Source organism: Argiope bruennichi, chromosome X2, assembly GCF_947563725.1.
Source record: "Argiope bruennichi chromosome X2, qqArgBrue1.1, whole genome shotgun sequence".
In the NCBI taxonomy this organism is placed as follows: Eukaryota; Metazoa; Arthropoda; class Arachnida; order Araneae; family Araneidae; genus Argiope; species Argiope bruennichi.
Genome location: NC_079163.1, coordinates 75370129 through 75392719, shown reverse-complemented (window position 1 = coordinate 75392719; position 22591 = coordinate 75370129). Strand labels below are relative to the sequence as shown.

At 33.8% G+C, this 22591-nt stretch overlaps 1 protein-coding gene across 2 annotated transcripts in view; it reads right to left on the bottom strand.

Annotated features, from left to right (window-relative positions):
* Window positions 1-22591, bottom strand: part of LOC129960142 (protein cramped-like) — a 111193-nt gene that overhangs the window by 58389 nt on the left and 30213 nt on the right. For both annotated transcript variants that reach the window (XM_056073318.1, XM_056073319.1), the window contains exons 3-5: window positions 17867-18150; window positions 15694-15797; window positions 1141-1294 (exon numbers count right to left, since the gene is read on the bottom strand). In XM_056073318.1, the coding sequence (XP_055929293.1) occupies window positions 1141-1294; window positions 15694-15797; window positions 17867-18119 (511 nt within the window). In that variant the 5' untranslated portion in view covers window positions 18120-18150. The remainder of the gene's footprint in view (window positions 1-1140; window positions 1295-15693; window positions 15798-17866; window positions 18151-22591) is intronic.

The window sequence follows — 22591 nt, the reverse complement described above, 5'->3', positions numbered from 1 at the left end:
GTTAAGTGCAAACTTTTACAAAATATAAATAAAGAGAACTGGGGACTATATGAAAATTATTAAGATTTCGTTATTTTTATTATATATGTAATGATATATTAAAATCCAATTTAAATATTAATTTATTATTTTAACCCATATTAACTTACTTCTAAAATGTTCTCTTATTTCCTGATCCAATTCCACTTTTTTATTTATTTAATTAATGCGACAGATGCTCAGTAAAAATGTTACATTTTACATTTTAAAATTCTTTTTAATCCATCGGGAAAGCATAATTATTTACAAGCAGAGACGCGGATAAGACATGTCCGCCACAAAGCAGAAGTGGAAAAGAAGAGAGAAATAAATTATCCTTCGTCTTATATAACCTGAGATTTTGATAGGAAAAATATTTCTTTACAGTGCTAATATATTATTAAGGTTCTGATGGGGATTTCTGACGCATGTCAATCACAAGTAAGGGAAACACAGGGATCTTTTAAAAAGAATGTGCTTACTGGACAATTTTTACCCTTTCACGCGGAACGTGAGAATGCGTCGGCGTTTAGTCGTTTCAGCAATTTTATAAAGCTACTCTTCAATTAATTAAGTAGAGAAAGTGGAATTGGATCACGAAATAAGAGAATATTTTGGAATGAAGTTACTATGGGCTAAATTAAGATAAAATCTTGGAAATTAATTAAATTGAAATTAGAATTAAAATATCATTATATATATATATATATATATATATATATATATATATATATATATATATATATATATATATATATATATATATTAAAAATAACATAAAATGAATGTTTACCTCATTTGAAAGATTTTTTTTCTTCTTTTTTTGTTATTTGAAGTGCATGCCTACAACCAACGATTGTGAAAATAAATGCAGGTAAAATTAATATATTGCATCCAATAAATGTCTTAATAAAATACCTTCTTCTATAATATGCTGTTAGCTCCAACAATATGCTTATGTCTTAGAAAAATGGAAAGGAACGTTACAGCGCAGATGGCAAGAAGAGCAGATAATGTAAAATTAAGTGACACTGTGGAGTGAACTACATGGGATTTCGCCAGCAATTAAAGGGTTAAAAATTGCAACTAAGAGAAAGATTACATGAATAAGAAAATACTTACATTCATTAATGTCCAAATATTTTGAAATCTTATGCCAAGTTCTGTAATAAAAGTGTCGAACTTGATTCTTATTTTTAATCATATTAGTTGCAACACCTTTTTTCTTGCCTCTCTGAGCTATGTAAGTCTGGATGCTCTCAAAGTCCTTTCCATACTATGAAAAAAAATTAAAAAATAATTACAAAAATCTAATTAATTAAAAAATTATTGAAATTTATTTATTACGGAAAAGTAGAGAACAAAAAGGAATATTTCTCTCTCTCTAAAAGTATGATATAATTTATGTTTCAAAAATCATTGTTACATTGAAACTATTTTGAGGCATCAAATTTTGCATTTACTTTCTGTTACACTTCCATGATTAATTTACAAGATTTTTTTAGATGATTGGAATTTCCGATTCGAACACTGTTACTAAAACCATCCATCTAGCGATGTGTTATGCTTAGTTGCAGCAGATAGCAGCTAAAACTTAATTAATTTCCGATTGGTGGTCTATAATACGGTCAATCCAAAAGTGCGAATATTTGCATTTGTGTATTCTTATATATATATATGTAAACCTTTCTGATATATAAAAGGTGTGGATGTGAGATGGCTTTTTTTTTAATGTTCATAAGCAGGTCAGGTTCTGTCAGGTTATTTTAGGTTAAGCAGGTCAGGTTATTTTAAATGCTTAATAAACTTTTAGTATTTCTGAATGTTTTGTAAACCACATTTTTGACCACCATAATCATTGCATTCTGCTTTATGCTTTGATGATGGTGATATCATTTATTCAATTGGAATCAACTGATTTTCAGCATTCCTAAATCATAATACTAAAATGAAAAAATAACTACCAATTAGGCTTGTAATATAAATATGATTCTACAGAAGGAGATATTAGCATGCCTGTTTTTCAGTTATAATGAATAATATTTTAATGCCTGCTACATTTTTAAGGAATAATAATAAACCAGCAGGAGTGGTCTCCCCTAAAATTATCTCACATACTCTAATAAAAGTATTATGATCCACATCTCACAAAAAACAGAAAACATCTTACATGAAAGTGGTAAACAAGTAACAAAACATTAACTTTTGGCGGGAATTTATCGTGTGATCTTTGGCGAGTTTTTTGGTGATTAATTCTTGGTATACAGTTTGTAGTAAAAGAAAATTGAATTTATGTTTTAGACGTATTTTTTCAAACGGACTGAAACCAAAATTTGACATAGAACTATAATTGTAGTCACAAAATTACATACCAATCTGATATATTTAAGTCATTATGTTTTTTAGATATGATATTTACATTCTTTGTATAGAATGGACCTGTGGGATGTTTTAGTGGAGAAGGTTGCAAATTGGGATAGTTAAGTTACATCCACACATAAAGAATGAGCGACGACTTTTTTTATATAAAAATAAACATCTTTTAATTTTTAACGCTAACACATCGACAGACAACAGATTTTTTTGAAAGAACGGAAAATTGATCTTTTTAATTCGCACAGCTCGCGCGCTTGATCGTAGATAACTGCTTCGTACTTCCGGTGCGCAGTTAGGAAAATAGTTTTTCGAATACAGTCATTTTGATGGAAGCAGGATCGCCACAGTACTCCCCCCTCTAGTAGTGCAGCAGGCACTGAAGTTAGAGGTAACGAGTGTTGAAGCGAACTCGTCGGCCAGATCTGGTCACATAAGGTACTGGAGTAGAATTTGTAGGTGACACAGGACTCGATGGAGACAGTTCAGGTACTGGTTTTGGTGAAGTCGGAACTGCAACTGGTGGTGATATTGCTGGTGCAGAGGACTGGTGAGAGTTCTCGAAGAACGCAGGCTTTAAGCGATCAATGTTGATCGTGGACTGTTTGCCGTTCTTTTCAATTGTGAACATTTTATCAGTTCGTTTGAGTACGAGGTATGGTCCATCGTATGGCGCTTGTAAAGGTTTTTTAACAGTATCGTGGCGCACGAACACATGTGAGCAAGTGTCCAGAGCTGGATGAACGAATACTTTCTTGGTGTCATGAGGTGCAGTAGCAACAGGTTTAAGTTGATCCATCAAGGTCCGTAAATTTATTAGGAACTCATGAGGCTCGACGTTAATTGAAGGGGATTCAAAAAATTCTGATGGTAGTTTAAGGGTTGAGCCATAAACTAGTTCGACCGATGTGCACTGTAGATCTTCTTTTAATGCGGCTCGGAGTCCGAGCAAAACCAAAGGAATTGATTCGGTCCATTTCGTAGATGCATGACATCGGAGGCTTTGTTTAAGAGATCGATGGAATCGCTCGACTATTCCATTGCTTTTTGGGTGGCATGGGGTCGTTCGGATCTTTTGGACACCCAAGAGTTTGCTGAGCAAAGAAAACAAGTTGCTTTGGAATTGTCGTCCTTGATCTGTCGTGATTATTGAAGGCAAACCGAAGCGTGAGATCCAATGAGTTATGAATGCACGCGCAACAGTTTCAGCAGAAATATCAGGAATGGGAATTGCCTCAGGCCATCGTGTGAAACGATCTATGCAGGTAAGTAGGTATCCGCAATTGTTTGAAGGTGGAAGAGGTCCTACGAGATCTAGATGAACATGATCGAATCTGGCTGCAGGTAATTGAAAAGATTTAAGAGGACTATTGGTGTGTCTAGCTATTTTAGATTTTTGGCAATCTAGACATGAACGGGTGAAATTTGAAATGTCCTTTTGCATGGACGGCCAAAAGAATCTCTCTGAAATCAAATGTTTAGTGGCACGGATACCTGGGTGGGAAATATTGTGCAAAGATAGAAAAACTTTCTTTCGGAAAATTTCTGGGACGTAAGGTCTAATTTTGTTTTGCTTGACATCACAGTAAAGTTTAGATGAATTGGGGTCGGTTGAGAGAGGTTTTAAACAAAGTGACAGTTCATTCTTTGCCAAAATAGTCTGAAGTTCTTCATCAGATGCTTGTGCTTCCGCCATGGCAGAAAAGTCTATTTTTGGTAACTGTATTTCATTAATACGAGATAAGGTATCAGCTACAACGTTTTTTGAGCCCGATACGTGCCTGATGTCGGTGCTGAATTGTGCAATGAAATCAAGGTATCTTAGTTGTCTTGGAGAAGAAGAGTCAGATTTTTTGGTGAAAGCAAAAGTAAGAGGTCGATGATCTGTAAATATTATGAAATTTTGACCTTCCAACAAGTGTCGAAAATGTTTGATAGTTGCATATATCGCCAAAAGTTCCCTATCATACGTACTGTATTTACGTTCTGAGGGCGTAAGTTTTCGGGAATAAAATGCTAGAGGTTGTTGACCATTAGACGTAGTTGTATGGAGGACAGATCCGATGGCTGAGTCTGAAGCATCAACCATGATAGATAATTGCTGGTTAGGTGAATGGAAGTTCAAAGTAGCTGCATTTGCAATATCAGATTTGCATTTTTCGAAAGCTTCTGTAGTGAGGTCAGTCCAAGGAACAAGTCGCTTATCATTCTTTTTAGAGTTTTTTAAAAGTTCGTGTAGGCTAGCTTGAGTCTGAGCGGCATGAGGCAAAAATCGACGGTAAAAATTGAGCATGGCCAAGAAACGCTTTAGCTCAGATATATTTTGAGGTTTGGGAAAATCAGAAATGGCTTGAACTTTTTCCGGTAAAGGTTTCACGCCTTCAGATGTAATTAGACAACCTAGAAACTTTACCGATTGCTTCCCAAGGACGCATTTTGAAGGGTTTAGTTTCAATCCGTGCTGAGATAATCGTTCAAATACTGTTTTTAAACGTTGTTTGTGCTGTTCTACATTATTTGATGCAATCAGTATGTCATCAAAATAAGGAATGCAGAAATCTAAATTTGACAAAACTTGATGTATATAATGTTGAAAGGTTTGTCCCGCGTTTCTTAAACCAAAGGGCATATAAACATATTCAAAAAGACCAAATGGGGTTGTGATTGCTGTTTTTGGAATGTCCGATGGGTTAATAGGAATTTGATGATAAGCTCGGATCAAATCCAGGGTGGAGAAAATGGTTTTATTGAAAAACATTTGAGTGCAATCTTGAATATGAGGAACTGGGTATCTATCAGGAACGGTAATTGAATTTAAACGACGGTAGTCGCCACACGGTCTCCATTCTCCATTAGACTTTTTCACCATGTGTAGAGGACTTGCCCATGGGCTACTAGAAGGACGGATAATACCTTGAGACATTAAAAATTCAAATTCCTGACGTGCAATTTTTAGCAATTCGGGAGATAAGCGACGAGGTCTCGAAAATACTGGTTGACCAGTTGTTTCAATAAAGTGATGTATTTTAGTTGATACTTTGCTTTTTGTTGGTTGAGATGGATTAGTGAGGTCTTGGAATTGCGATAAAATGTCATAGAATTCTGAATCACCAAGCAAAATGGATATACCAGAAGTTAATGAATCTGTGTTTGTATATTTGCCTTGAGTGGTTAATTTAGTTATGCCATCAATCAAACAACCACTTTTAACATCAACCAAAAGATTATAGTGTTTTAAAAAATCAACACCTATAATTGGTTGGTTCACATTTGCAATTATGAAAGACCAAGTAAAATTTCGCCGTAAATTTAAGTCTAGCGTAAGGCGTTTTTTACCAAAAGTAGCTATTTTTGTGCCATTAGCAGCTAAGAGGAGTAATTCATTAGAGGAATCAGCTTTAGGAGCATAATTGTTTGGTAAAATAGATACGTCTGCGCCTGTATCCACTAAAAATTTCCATTTACTAACTTTATCGGCCAGCATAATTCTATTAATTTTGCGATCGTGGCCAAGGCCAGTGGACGACCGCCGATTTAGTTTCCCAAATTCTTGAAAGAGCAAGGCAAACTACATTTTTTTGCTTTTGTGCCAAAATTTGTATGATAAAAGCAAATGCCATCAGCAGGTTCTTTATATTTTTTTAAGCGATCACGAGAGCAACTACGACTGTTTTTAAAAGGTCGATTTCTATTTCTGCTTTGAGAGCGTGATTGGCGCATTGTTGTAGTAAGATCGCCAACTAAAGTCGTCAAATGGGCGACTTGTTTTTCAAGTTGGGCTATTTGATTATTCGAAGATTGAGGAGTAACGGAATTAATGTTTGAATGGTCAGCCAAATCATTTATTTTATCTGCAACTGATGCTAAACCAGCTAAATCTTCATTCAAAGCAGTTAAAATAGTTTGTGTGCTGTTTGGCAGTCTTCCGAGCCAAAGAGATTTTAAGAGTGGCTCGCCAACAGTATCGCCCGCCAATGTTTTCATACGAGCTAATAACTGAGATGGTCGTTGGTCGCCAAATTCTAGGCCTTGTAGCAGCGTACGTATTTTCGAAGCTTCACTTTCAGAATGCAACTCAATTAAACGTTTTTTTAATGTTGGATATTTATCAGTATCAGGAGGTTTCAATATTATATCGCTTACACAATTCAAAATATCAGAATCAACTGCAGAAATAACATGATTAAATTTTGTATCGTCAGCAGTAATTCCCGCCAAGGCGAATTGCGCCTCAAGTTGAACAAACCATAATGCAGGGTTAGCTTTCCAGAAAGGCGGAAGTTTGACGCCAACACGAGAAACTGTTGCGTCGTTGTTGGCGGAATTTGGAGTATCTCCTGGCATGTTTTATTCAAGAAATCAAAGGCACGTTATAAATATAATTTCACAAAACTGCTTTGAAATACGAAAATACAAATAATATACTGATAATCAGAGTAAATAATATGAAAATGCTAATCCAAATTATATAACAGAAGTTCCGATGGAAATTATTTAGGCTGTGAAAATAGAAACAATATTCAACGATACGCTTACCGCCATTAGGAAGAAATGCGCTATGGCGCCATTTAATGCATAAAGAAAACTGGGAAAGTTATCCTTTCACTTTTCGAGTCACCAAATGTGGGATGTTTTAGTGGAGAAGGTTGCAAATTGGGATAGTTAAGTTACATCCACACATAAAGAAGGAGCGACGACTTTTTTTATATAAAAATAAACATCTTTTTATTTTTAACGCTAACACATCGACAGACAACAGATTTTTTGAAAGACCGGAAATTGATCTTTTTAATTCGCACAGCTTGCGCGCTTGATCGTAGATAACTGCTTCGTACTTCCGGTGCGCAGTTAGGAAAATAGTTTTTCGAATACAGTCATTTTGATGGAAGCAGGATCGCCACAGACCTATAGACGACAGTTGACCCCATTTGGATTTCGCTCAAAATTTGATGTGTCTACAGCCTAGATGTTAAATCTGTACATCAAATTTTATCCATCTAGCTCTCTTTGCTTTGTAGTCATCATGTTAACTAACATTTGAATAGCCAGCCAGGCCTCCTCCGATTGGATTTTGTGCAAAATTTGACAGAAATTTACAAATTCGGTGCTAAGATCATATACCAAATTTCATATGTCCGTTTCAAACAGCTTTTAAGATATCTTATGCGTAGACAGAAAAACAGTGTGTTTTCCGGAAGCGGAAATTCAAACCAAAAAAACATTAATTGAATGAGTTGCACATGCTTTGGATCTAATAGTTGCAACTTGGATGGCTTTAAACTGATGCTTAAGAATTCTTACTTTCACTTTCAAAACCGGGAATCTCCCCTCCTGACCAGATAAAAATTCCAATTTGTTTCTTTTTAACCCTCTTTTTCGTTTTCAGATTCTCACTGGTAAATTATGTATCGTGTTTCTTTCCAATTGGCTCATTAACAATATATGAATGGCAAATTTAGATTCAAATTCAACACTTTCTAGCATGACTTATCAGAAAATTTTGAAGTACAATAATAATAACATCAATGAATGGATTAGTTGGTGGTATAAACAGATTTTTCTATAATTAAAAAAAAATACTAATTAAGCAACTGATTTGTAAGAAAATTTTGAAAGATATAAACTTACATTTTTTTTATGATAGTAGCAATAATTATGAATATTTTTGGCTCATAACCGTTGAAATGAATTTAAGTAATTTGAAATATTAAATGTACAAAATTTAAAGATAATTTTTGTCATAGAAGTACAAACTCAGTCTATGTAAAGAAAAACAAAAATCATTTCAATATAATAGAAATCTAAATCAAAAATTATAATTAACAACCTAACAGTATTCTTTATTCTTTACACTTATATTTCAATAATTAAATTTCAAACAAAAATTATAAAAATTTAAATGAATCCATATTTTGAATGAAATTTCTCGAAGCATGTAGTAGTGTCTATTCACCTTACACATAAGGGCTATTGTATGTTTTACACATTAAACAAATTTCCTGTACAAAGTTCCACTTTTCAAGCACAAAAATAAGAGATTCTGCTATCCAGCTGATGCCTCTATATAAATATAACTTCAGGATTTCCCTTTTTGATACATTAAGAAATGAATTTGAATCTTATACAAAATTATGAATTAATACCACAAGGACATTAGAGGAATAAGATTGACTGAATTTATTATATTTTTAATCTCTTAGAACTTAAATTTCACAAATAAAATATTTTGTTATTTTAACCTTATATCAACCAGCTTCCCATTTTAAATAAACTGATTTATGGCTTTTCATCAACGACAACATTTTCTTCGATGCGACATGATAATACAACATGTCTATGATTCATTATAAAAGATATTAGGATTTTAAAAAAAGGTTATAGATCATCAAAGCCATTAACTATGCCAAGAGAACTCAATACTTGAATTTACTGTTCTCGAATTGTTTTAGTTCCACCTGAGACTTCCTAATGCTTCAACAATTTCATTTCATTGACACTCTAGTTCTATTCCCTTAATGAGAGAAATTGCCTTGGTATGGAGAGGAAGTTTGGCATATGGTGTTCTTAAATTCATTTTGGCTTTTAAAATTGTCTTTCACTGAATGGTTAGTTGATTGAACAGTTTTTTTAACGTTTCGCTTTAAAGTACACAAGGGCTATTTTGGAAATGAACTCGTAATTCTGAACGAGGAAAACACTTCCGACACCAGCGAGAGGACATTTGGCCCCGACGGATTTAACCATGACCTTCGTAATACAAGGCCTCACAACTCCCAACGCTTTCAGCCCGTGACGTCATGAGGTTGGATGTATTCTCTAGAAAATTCTGAAGGCAAGTGGTGTAAAAAAGAACAGTTAGTCATAGTTGCGTTCCAAATTGTAAAAGTAATTACACAAAAAATAGTCCAAGTGTTTCTGTATTTTCGTTTCCAAGTGATGAAAACACTAGAAGAGCATGGATCTCTGCAATAAAGTGGGACAATTTTGTGCCAACTAAGTATAGTAAGGTAAGTTTGATTTTTTTGGTAGTTAATTAATTCTTTTGAACTGCGAATTCTTTTGAACTGCGAACTTTGTCTTCAGACCTCTTCGCCGTTTCGGGTTGTACATCAAAATTTGATTTTTCTTCTTGAGATGCAAGATCCAAACATCGTATCGCAGCAGAGCTCTCCGGAACGAATTCTAGCCAGGCTGGTCGGCTTCCACTGAACCAACTGAATATCACCTTCTGGAACTCACTTGAAAGCCAGGGATTCACTTTCGCCGGCAGAGCTTTCACAGGAGTATTTCCAACTATTCCCGGCTCATTCTCGACACTCGAGAATTGTCCGCAGCTCTCAACACAGGATCTTCTAAAAAGCGCATCTGCCTTTGAGGGAGGGTTTCTCTGCGAAGACATAACTTATCCGGATGCACAGAAAATTCGCCGGCTCCTTTTTGCATCACACTCCTATGCAAATCCACAACAAGACCGAATTCTTGAGGGAAGTCAAGGCCGAGACCACAAGTATCAGCGATTCCAGCCATGTAGTCTTCATCCGTATCACTATGCAAGGATATACCAAGAGGTTTGCAGAGAAGTTGTCCCTTTAACCTCTGGGACGAATCCAATCCACATAGAGTCTCCTGCACCCATAGGCATCGATCACGGGTCGCCACTAACAGACCCGTCCAAAGGGAGTTCATCTTCTCCATCCCCAAGCGCCTGTACTTCCGATTCCACTTCAGGGGACTCATTCGGATAAGACTGTTTCAGCTCTGAAATTATTTGTCAGTCTCCTTGTTCGTGCACCACATTATTGAACCTTGGTTCATCATCCGGATGGCTAAGTTTCTTTTCGGTGACACCGGTCTCCATTCGATCTTCAGCCTTTTTTTCTCTCGCTTGGCTCTCGCCGTTTCCTTCAATTTCTTCTGTAATATCTTGGACATCTCCGATTTTATTACCTTTAACTTCTAAAATTTCTTTCAAAGACGAAATTTCTTTAATTCGTTCTTTATTTCTTCTTCTATGGCATCCATTTTTCCTTGCATTTTCCTAAATTCAGCCAATAAAACGTTCATATCGACGTTTTCCGCCATACTTGTTGGGATCTCGTCAGCACCATACACTGTTAACTGCTACCCCACTTCTGATACCTAACCTCACCGCCGAGTTTGTTTTGTTTTTTTATAGTGGGTGTATGGTGTGAGAACACAATCAGCAGGCCTCAGTAGAAAACAACGGCGTTTATTTACACGAAGACACTAATACAAAGACGATGAGTACACAGACGACAAATATTTACAGCAGAGACGAACACAGGACAGCACACAGTAGCACACTACATACGACAGTAGCCCACAAGTAGTATTTGAATATAACTCTGTATTCTCATCTTATTTCTATTAGTAATAATTAAGATTCTTAGCTATAATTTCACATTTATTTCCAATTGTAAAACAGGAATTGTGCCTAAAAAGGGACCTATTTCTTCAGATGAGTTTAAAAATGCTGAGGTTTATATGTTAAGGTGGGCACAAGCCCAAGATTTTTCTAAAGAAATTGAAATGGTTTCAAGGAAAAACAACTTCCAGGTAAATGTTACTTAAAATCTCTTAACCCTTTTCTAGATCATAATAATTTACTTAGAGTCGGAGGTCGACTCATTAATGCTAAATTAAGCTATGATCAGCAAAATCAGATAATTTTACCAGCTAAAAGTAAACTAACTCGTTTGATAAAGGAACATTATCATAAAAAGTATTTACATGTTGGTTCTCAAACTCTTTTGTATTTAACAAGGCAGAAATTTTGGCCCATTAATGGCAGAAATATAGCAAGAAATGTACCTGTTATTGTAGAGCAATTAATGGGTAACCCCCCCCCCCCAGAAAGATTTAATGTCAGTAGTCCATTTTCTAACACGGGTATTGATTTTGCCGGCCCATTTTTTATAAAATATAAAGGTCAACGTAAAGACACACTTCATAAGATTTATGTAGCTATATTTGTTCGTATGGCCACTAAAGCTATACACATTGAAATGGTAAATGATTTGACTTCTTAAGCTTTTATCTCTACTTTAAAACGATTTTGCACGAAGGGGGAAATGCTCTATTCTTTTTTCTGATAATGCTACAAATTTCGTTGGTGCTGAAGCTGAATTGAAAAAAACTGCACAGTATAGTTATTTATGCAGATGATAATTTGAGTGCCGGCGTCCTGGCATAGGGGTAGCGCGTCTTCCCCGTGATCTGGGCGTCCTGGGTTCGAGTCCCGGTTCGGGCATGGTTGTTCTTCATCTGCTCTATCTGTGAGATGTGTGAATGTGCCCCCCTGTAAAAAGGGGCTGTGCAAGCGAATGTGATGCGTGAGTAGCTAAGACGTACTCTTGGCCCTAGTTGGCGCTACTTAAAAACAAGAGACGCACCCTCGGCTTAAAATAGCTGACTTCGTCAGCGAGCTTGTCCATGGCAAGTGCTATTAGAAACAACAACAACAATAATTTGAGTAATTTTTTGGCCTCTGATACTAGTAAATGGAAATTTATTCCACCAAGTTCACCACATTTTGGCGGACTTTGGGTGGCTGGGGTGAAGTTTTTCAAACATCAGTTTCGAAGGGAGGTCGGAAATGCTAATTTAACAGAAGAATGAATAACAAGAAGAATTCACCATATGAAGAATTCAACAAAATTATTGTGAAAATTGAGGAAATTCTAATATAAAAGACTTTGAAGCTTTGACGCCAGGACATTTTCTTATTGGACGAACGATAAGTACAATTACCGAAGCTGATTTAATTAATATGTCAGATAATCGCTTATCTAGGTGGCAGAGGGTAGAAAAATTAATCTAACATATTTGGAAAAGGTGGAGTTGTGATTATTTAAGTCATTTACAACAACGCCAAAAATGACAATTTTTAAAAAGTAATGCAAAACCAGGCATGATGGTAGTAATAAAAGAAGATAATTTACCCAAGTGTAAATGGACACTTGGTCCAATAATTGATGTAATACCTGGTAAGGATGAATGTGTATGTGTAGTGAATGTAAGAACAGCAAACGGCACTTTAAAGAGACCGACCGATATCTAAAGTTTGCTTACTACCTGTTAAAACCGATAATTAATTTTATATTATTTTTAATAAGCATATGATCTTTATATGTCTTCTCTGTTATATACTTATAAAGTGTGTTTGTGTATTGTATTTCAATTATTATAATTCAATCCTATAGTATTTTCATGAAACATACATTATTTCTTTATCTTATATTCATATTTGTATTTGAAATGTTGTCTAGTTATTGTTTGGATTGCAATATATTTACATTAATTATTTTAAATTTAGGGTTTCTATTCCAAATATTATTTAAGAATTTTTCAAATTTTCTTTAAAATTTGTCAGAAAAGTTAAGTATGCATTAAGTGTATATGTATGTATAATGTATTTTTAAGTGTTGGAATTTAAAATTCCACCGCGTGCCGGGATGTTTACGCTCACTTGCAGCGATAACTCCACCTGGGGTGGCGAAAGATGAAACCCCTCAGTTCAGACCGAGTTCTCGTATGAGCTGAACCCAGAGATAATTGCTCCTCTACTAAGCAGGAGACGAAATACTCTGACTTATTATTGTTTACATTTCTTCCTATTAAGCGAGGGTGATGAAAAGTTGTAATACTTTAATGCTTTATTAATTTAATTAACACATTTGTTGAGTTTCACAAACTGTTTAAAAAACTACACTCCACTACTTTTTTTTATTGGGCTACAGGCAACCACTATGTAGAAAAGCACCATTTTGAAAACAGTTTGAATATTTCCCTCCTGATAAATTTTTGTATTTAAATTTGTGGGGTTTGAATGTTTATTGTTATAAATACAAGTGTATGTTTATGTATGCTAAATTCAATTCATAAATGCTTATTTACTTAATTCTCTTTCTAACAAACTTTAACTAATGGGAGTAGTCTTTCTGAAACTTTTTTTGCATTCTCTAATAAATGTACTTATGTATTATTAACCGTAGTAACTGATGAACAACAGTTGCAAAAGAGCTTATTAGAGTGCGAGGTTTGGAGATTAACTGTTGAGACACCTTAATACAAAAATATACATTTTTTTTATGATCGATTAAAACCAAAATTTGACATAGATATACAACTGTTAACTCAAAATCACATTACAAACTACATATATTTCACAAAGCGTTTTTGATTTTTTTCCGTTTAAACGCATGTGAAAGTACAGACCGATAGATGATCAATCTTTTGACAGATTTTGTTCCAAATTTGCTACATATCTATATTTTAGATATTAAATATGTGTACTATATTTTATCCATCTAGCTTTCTTTGTTTTGTAGCTTTTGTGATAACTTTATTCGGACAACTAGACAAAGAAACTTCATCAGAATAAATTTAGTTCAAAATTTGTTGAAATCTTCAAATTTGGTATAAAGAACATATACCAAATTCCATCCGTCTAGCTCAAAGCATTTTTAAGTTATCCCATTTGCAGACAAACATAATTCCAAAACTGTGTTTTTTGGACTCATGGAGGTGGAAAATATGGGGATTCATAAAAATTTCCCAGTTCGAATTTTTTGTCGATTTTAACACTTTCTATATTTCGTATACAAGAGAGTAAAAACAGCACACTGATTTGTCCACTGCTTCTCAGGGTCTAATTTCTGGAATTATCCCACACTGAGTTGTCACACTTGGAAATCACATGCCAAAAAAATGCTGGCATAGACATATTTGAATTAAATCTCTTCTCATACTCATAAAATCCCACAGTCTGCTTTCCACCTTGGCATTGGGGTTGTGAAGACACCACTCAGGTTAAATTCCATGATATAAAAAAAATTAAAATCCTTTAAAAGGTGCGAACATTTGCTTGATGATGAAACCAGGAAATAATGACATGGTTAATGCATTGAATGAGATTCTCCACCAAGTCACACCATATCACAATCTTTTTTTAAAATGCAGAATCAAATGTTGTATAACAATCAAAGGACTTTCCGCTTCCATTCTGTATGTGTTGTTTCTGATCAAATTTCAGTCCTTTTAGAATGTTTCCCTCTGTAGATGAAGAATATAAAAATGTTTTGCTGAACAATACAATAATTTTTTTCAAAGAGGAAAAACTTCTCAGGATTTATTCTCAATTTTATTACATATACACACTAGGGTCCAAAAGTTAAGCATAATTCGCATGAAACGTAAATAAATATAGGTGTATTTGCTCGTAAAAACTTGGAGACTCAAGTGTTGAAAGTCATGTGTTTTTAATGGCACTTGTCATATACAAGTCCACTGACTTTAGAAGTGAGTGATTTTAAGCCGAGGGCGCGTCTCTTGTTTTTCAGTAGTGCCATCTAGGGCCAAGAGTACGACTTAGCTAAACACTCGGCACAACCCTTTTTACGGGGCGGACTTCATTCATGCATTTCATTCACTCATCCATAGATCATAATTTAAACCTGAATCAGAGAATGATGACCCCTGATCCAGAACCCCCAGTAGTATTACTCTCGACATGGAGGACTTTGTGACCACGACGGATTTATATGTGTGCCAGCCACCACACACGCGAGGAGTCTTCGGCCAGCGGGGTTCGAACTCGCAACCCAAGGGACAAGAATCCAACGCCCTACCACCAGGCTATCCCGGCCTCATGTGTTGAAAGTGAAATTCTTGTCTTTACGCAAACATTTCAGTTAGTGTTTCCATGAAACATGTAAGGTATGCTAGTGTGATAATTTACAGCCCTACTATAGCAACAAAGCTTCATTCTGGGACTGAAAGTTTTTTTTGACGATTTTAGCTTTTTGAGGTGACACATACATTATTAAACCATTAACATTAAAATAATTTTTATTTAACGTGTTTTTGTATTTTTAACAAAGGTGTGAACTTCTCTAACACCCAATTTTCTTTCAAACTGTTTCATCGGATAATAAAAGTAACTATTATCGTTCTTTAACGCTTCTTTCTTATTTCATAATCAGCTTACTGTTTTCTGTCATTCCGACTTAAGAATTCTTTCATTGTTCGCATAATTGAAAATTATGTTATTACCAACTTTTGGACACCAGAGTACATCGCTACAATGTAGAATGCCAGGAAACTTTGAAATAAATGGACACATGTTAAATTCTCATTTTTGATAGACAACACAACAATAATATAAATCTAAATAATCAGAGGAAGAATCATAGTTAAACATTAAATTATAAATATATGATCAAAAGTAACTTTCTTTTATAGAAAATTCGAAATATTATGTTTATTAATATTAAAACTTACTTCACAGAGGGCTTCAAAAAAGGCATTTTTATCTTCAACACTCCACAACTCCCATGGTCGTCGTGTTTTTGATTCTACAGAAGGTTCAGGTTGTTTAACAGAGACTGAAAATAAACAGAAAAAAGAAATCAAAATTTATCCATTAATCTGTTTGTGTTTTCAAAATTTATTGTAGATTCAAAAGAGAAAAAGCTTTTATTGTGTTTCTGAAAGAAGACACACACATTATCACAACAGATCAGAAAAAGAAAGATATTTGCAAAATCAGTCAGATGTACAATACTGTTAAACTTTTGATTAATTTATTAGATACAAAGAATAATCTCAGGATTTCAGGTGTATACAAATTATTTGCTTAGGGCATAAACAACAAACTTGAAGACACATTCTAAAAACTACAAATTGTATGCATATAAAAATACTTTTCTATTCTTGATATGTCACCTGCTGTTATATAACAACTTAAAATCTTCACAAGCTCTATCAGTTTTTTTTTACTTCTAAGTATAAAACTGCCCTTAAATATACAAGAAAAGAATAATAACATTCAATACGAAATAACATACATGTTGAAAATATATAAACACTTTCATATCATAATAATACAGAATCATAACAAACACATGTACACCTTCCATCAGTGATCTCTTTCCCAACAACACACCATTTACTTTTCAGCAGGATCCACCTCCTTGCCATACAGCAAAAACATTGAATGAATGGTTTAGTACAAAGAGCATTGATTTGTTATTATAAAGTTATTATGACCAGGAAACAGTCCTGACCTCAAAATTATTAAGAACTTATGGCATTGTTTGAAAACTCTTGTACATATGAAGCATTCATCAAATAAAAGAGAATTAATCGAGATTATAATTGTTTCTTGGAATCGTGCAATAACGAAAGAATAGCTTAAAATTGTTGTCAGCTCGATGAAACATCAGTATGAAGCTGTAATAAAAAATAAATAAAGCCTACCCTACTAAGTACTGATAATTCACTGCAGTCATCAGCATCCAATGCATCTTGATAATTATTGCCTCTCAACTTTTTTTGTATAGCAAATATTTGAATTTTGCTTTTCGTATAGAAATTGGCATTAAATTCTCTTTAAAATGATATGTAAGAGTTTGCATTTTGAGAAACGTTACATTTTCTATAAGCATACAAAGTTATAAAACATAAAAATTTTCAAGAGTCCACAATTTTCGCCCCCACTGTACATACAAGCGGATTCAAAATTAGCATAGACAAAATGAAATAGCAAATATATGAGGAGAGAGGGGAATCGCACAGGAACTTAACAGTAACAAAGGTTATTAAAGGTTGCTATGCAGCACTGTAATGATAAGATGAAGCATGTCATCTTCAAATGAACAGTGGATCCTCACAAATAACATTCTACATTAGCTGATATGCATCTTACGTATGGCAACTTAAGATGGATGAGTAGTATAGGCAGAATGCATCTGACATATATTGAGAAATTTTGAGAATATGTATTATTCAAAGTAATATAAGTGCTGCGAATGAATTTGACAAGAACTTTTCAGTCACTTTTGTTGCATTATCATTCTAAATGTTTAACCCTTACCATTCCAAAAAGTAATGAGATGCATTATTATACATGTGTGAGTGTAAGGATTCCTTTTAGTATTTAGAAATCTCAGTACAAATTGTAGGTTTGTTATAATTACTAAAAATAAATGTGAACGTTTTTGCTATTATATGGCCTTTATAATAAACATTACCCAATAAGAATATGAAAACGAGGCATACTGCACATTGACAGTCAGACTGGACAGAGAAACTATAATGGTTAATGCATGATAAAATAAAATGTAAATAGCTTTTTAATAATTAATAGTTGTTTGCCCCCCCCCCCACGCCCGCATTATGTATTACTTAAAAGAATTCCAATGCTTGCAGAAGCTGTCTATGGTTCATAAACCTATACAATATTTGCTTGTTTATGTATATACCAGATTTGGTTTTTCGTTTTGTTGACATTACTTTGAATCACCTTGTATAGATTCAAATGGACTGCAACTGCATCCCTGATACTTGACTCTTTTCAATCCATTCCTTCATTTTTGATACTCTATAAATTTTTTCAAAAATTTTGCTTATAAAGTTAAAAAGTGAATAAACCTAAATATAAAATTATTTTTACCAGATTTCTTTGTAACTGTATCTACAGGACTAGAGTCTCTTTTCAGGCGTTTAGTGAGTCGATTACTACACCTCTGGTTATTATTTAACTTTTTTTCTGTAGTAGCACTAGTAGCAACATCATTTTCTGTAACTTCAGTAGTTTCTTTCGAAGAAGCAGCTCTTGGCAAATGAGAACGAGTTTTGGAAAGAGTAGTTTGCTGAGTATCTGGATCTATATCATTGTCAACAGCCTCTTCTCCTTCACCAGGCATCCTATATACAGATGAATGAACTAATGACAGCCTGAAGGGAAAAAAATGAATATTAAATTTTATTTACAGAGTGAGTAGTCAAATTTTATCTTAAAAAATAAGTAGTTTATAAGCACTTTTTAAGCACCTTAGAGGCAAAAATTAAGAACCAACATTAACATAACAATTTTGATTATGGAACTAAGTTATGATGAAAATCACTAAAACAACCAAAAAAACTATTTAGTTTTAAAAAATAGAAACACAGAATAACACCAGTAACAACAGCATATTTTTCATAAACATTAAATGATAAGTTACTTAAAACATTTTTCTGCAAATTTTTCTTTAAAATCTAATTCAAGCACTTTCAATCCACATTTGAAATACTTTATTTGCATTACAGTCTGTATTAAGAAGAAGAAAAATATGACATGGCCATTTCTTTAACATTTCAATTTCTTAATAGAAAAAAAAAAAAAAAAGATTAAGAACATAAGTAATAGAAATTTCATTATATCTTTCAACTGTTCCAATTTTCTTGTTGATAATTTTTTGCATCTCATATTTTTTTAGTCTCTGAAAGTGAAAAAGTCTCTGGTTTGATCAGCTTGTTGATCAAGTACATTAACCCTCTCGATGAGTATCCTTCAATTTCCACGGGCAACATAGAAGTAATAATATTTACGCAACCCGTAATTTCCGCGAGGATGCATATTTCCGTCTATTTAGCTGTGCAACCCGCTCTTTTCCCGTTCGTGGTTTCATTTCGGGTTTTCTGGTTTCAATCAGACCTGCGTTAACAGATAGCGTTAATTGTCCATGGTTCTGCGAAATATACAAGCATGTTTTGCAACATTTTGCAGCTTCTTTTCTAAACTCAAAGATGTCTGGCAGGAAACGTTTCGCAATTTTTGAACCTGTTTTGAAAAACGAATTACGCAGCGAGAGGGTTAACATTACATTCAATTTCAGCAATCTCCTTTTCTAAAAAAGATTTCTTTTTCCATAAAGGGACTAACAAATCGGATTCTGACATCTTATCTTTATGTAAGTGGCAGTAATTTCTTTAGCTGTTTGTTCAACTAAAAATATATTTTGAATGGGCTGCTGATGCTGATATTCAGTTCTTTAGTAATGTTTATTGAGTGGATTCCACCAGATTGTTTTACATGATCATAAAATAAATGCTGTGAAATATATTTCACTCAAATTTTCCACCTCAATATTTTTTATTAATAATGAATCCTCTTTCTATAGATGTTTGTTCATAAGAAAGAATGAAAATAATTTTCAAAACTTTTCGCAGTTTTGTAAACTTACTGCCTTAAAAAAATATCCAATCTCATTTTTCTGACATTAAAATTTTTGAAATCAAGTAAGGAAGGTTTGACATTTTCCAAGAAATCTATATACTCTATTAGAATAGCATCACATTTATCATAATCTATTTGTCTCTTCTGATGCAAGTACAGAAGAATTCGTTTCATTTTGTTTTCACACCAACTAGTTTTCTCTGCCATGTATACTAGGTCAATACATATATCATTTCTTACCAAAGCATAATTCCTTGAAGACTTAATTATTATGTATGCCAACACATTTCTGACAGGCATAATTGAAAAGCAGATAATTTTTACATTATATTTCTATTCTGGAATGTGATTTTTTCCAATGATTTATCTCCTCTTATACCTACACTCACTTTAACAATTGCATACTGGGATTCATTCTCAGAACAATTAAATTGACATAAGTTATTTACAGGAGAAGAAATTTTCTTAATTTTTTTTTCTCAAATTCAGCTAAGAAATTTTCTTTTAAAATTATTTTAAAAATGCAAACATTGTTTTACTAACTTATAAATAGCAAATACACAACAGTGGGCCATCACTCTGCTGCATTTGAAGAAATAGCTTAATGTGATCTGCAAAACATGCGAAAAAATTGAACGTCACAACTATTAATTTATCTTTAGTAGCTTGGGAAAAAGTGAAAAATGATTTATACGTAACTAAGGGAAGTTTACTTTTTTCAACTAATTTTATATAATCTATCACATCTTGGCAGATTTCAAATGCACGTAAGCTCACTGTAGCGTTTTCTAACCATCTATAATTATAGAATTTAAGAGGTAATTTTTTAAGCTTAAAAGATACCAAAAATTCTTGTCTTCGACTTTTGCAGTTGCTTCTCCCATATTAGAAATGTCAAATTCTTTGGAGCATCATATGCATTTCGCTTTATATTTCTTTTTGGAAGCCTTCAACCATTCAATGTGTGTTCAGTTCACTTTTGTAAGCCCACAGTGAATTGAATACACATTTTCCCGGCATATTGTTAAAAAAAAATCTTCGCACAAAAATTACATGCAGTAAAAACGTTTAAATAATTTATAGATAAAAATGTTAAAATATAATAAATATTCTGCAAAGAAGTAACCAAGAAACAAAAGTGCAACAGTGAACTGCATCACTTCCTTCTTTATGATCAGTAATTTTCATTGAAGGTTGAGACAAAACAAAGAAAATGTATTCCTATATTAGGACAAAACTAACTTCTAGAAAATTTTATTTTATCTTCAGAAAGAAAAATAAGCACCTGTGTAAAAAGAAAGTACTTTTATAGACCCTTATAACTCTAAGGGGTTATAGCAACCGAAGGGAGTTGATCTTAATCGACAAAATCGTGTCTGTAGCCAAAAAAAATTGAAGCAATTGCTGTCTCAAAAAACTGAAGCAATTGTTTCTCGAGATCCAAGAAATTATTATTACCCAAGAAATTATTTCTAATTGTATACCTTGCATACTCTCCTCTAGAAAAAGCGGTAAACAAGGACTGCTTCATCCTATTTCAAAAGGTGATAAACCCCTCGATTGTTACCATTGTGATTTTTTATGGCCCTTCCATCCACTAAAAAGCGTTATAAATATATTTTTACTGTTATTGATGCTTTTTCAAAATTTGTATGGATTTATCCAGTTAAATCTCCTTCCACTGAAGATGCTTTGGACAAATTGATGTTACAACAGACCACATTTGGAAACCCTTTGAAAATAATTACTGATAAAGGTAGTTCTTTTACTTCAAATAGAATTTCAAAATTTTTGGGAAAAACAGTCAATTGAACATATTCAAATCACTACTGGAGTACCACGTGGGAACGGACAGACTGAAAAGCCCCACGGCGCATTCATTCCTTTTCTAACCAAATTGTCTATTAATGTGCCGGACAAATGGTTTAAATATGTACCACGGTAACAACGATTTTTAAACTGCACTACAACACGTAGTACAAAATTTACACTTTTTCAACTCTTAATTGGTATTCAAAGGAAACAAAAAGAGGATATCGAGATCAAAACACTACTTGAAGAGGAACATTATGAACACATTATTCAAGACAAGCTACGCATCGAAGCCAAGCGAAACATCTTGAAATTACAGCAGGAAAATAAACATCAATACAATAAAAGCCGTAAACCTGCCTGTAAATATAAGCTCGACGACACAGTGACTATACAACGTGCAGAATTTGGTATGGGTCTAAAGTTGCGCACAAGACGATATGATGTTAAGATGATAGGACTTCACGAAAGTCCGATCATAACGTCAACTGCTGCGGATAAAATGAAGAAATGGTGCTCAGTTTAAGCATTCACCATTAAAAATGTGCGTTTTTTAAAATCTTTTTTTCTTTCTTTCTTTATTTTTTTTTTCTTCCCCTTCTCATTTCAGCCTTGTTACCTACATTACTCTCAACTTCAACTCAGCCGTGGACGTATGGTATGCAAGACGGCCGTGTGGGATAGATTTAGCCCCATGCGTGTTGTCATTACGTCACTTTCATGGAAATTACGTCATTTCCAACTCTCTCCCTCTAGCGGAGAAAATCGCTTTTCTCCGCTAGAGGGAGAGAGTTGGAAGTACTTCGCGCAATTCGTAAAAGGCGAACTTGTGATGCAGATTTTTTTAATTTGTGTAAAAGGCAGACAGCCTACCTTTCGCCTTTCATTATTTTAAGTGTTGTGCTCGTTCTAAATGTTGCAGTCCCTTTTAATTATTAATTTAAAAAATATTTTAAAAGATCAAATGCTCGTTTTTATTGGTTTTGAGATTCACACTCAAAGCCACATTAATAAATCATGAGAGTGGTCTGTTTTTTTCTAATCAGTTTAGTCTTAAAAAGAAGAGGCTCTCCAGGACATCTACCAAAGTAGAATGTTAGGTCTAGCTTTCCAAAGCTTATTTCCATTTGAAGAGATTTCAGAGTAAGTGAGTGCTTTGTCTCCAATCATGGCTTCAGCAGAAGCAATCTTGGCCAAGGCATCAGCAAGGTCTTTGCCATTCAGCCCCAGCATGGGATGGGATCTAGTGAAAGTGGACATAATGCCTCCAGGATAGCATAAAAATAAGTTATTAAATTTAATTTCTGTCAGAAAAAGAGTGCAAAATAATAGATTTCTGTCCAAAAATATTTAAGTGTCAATAAA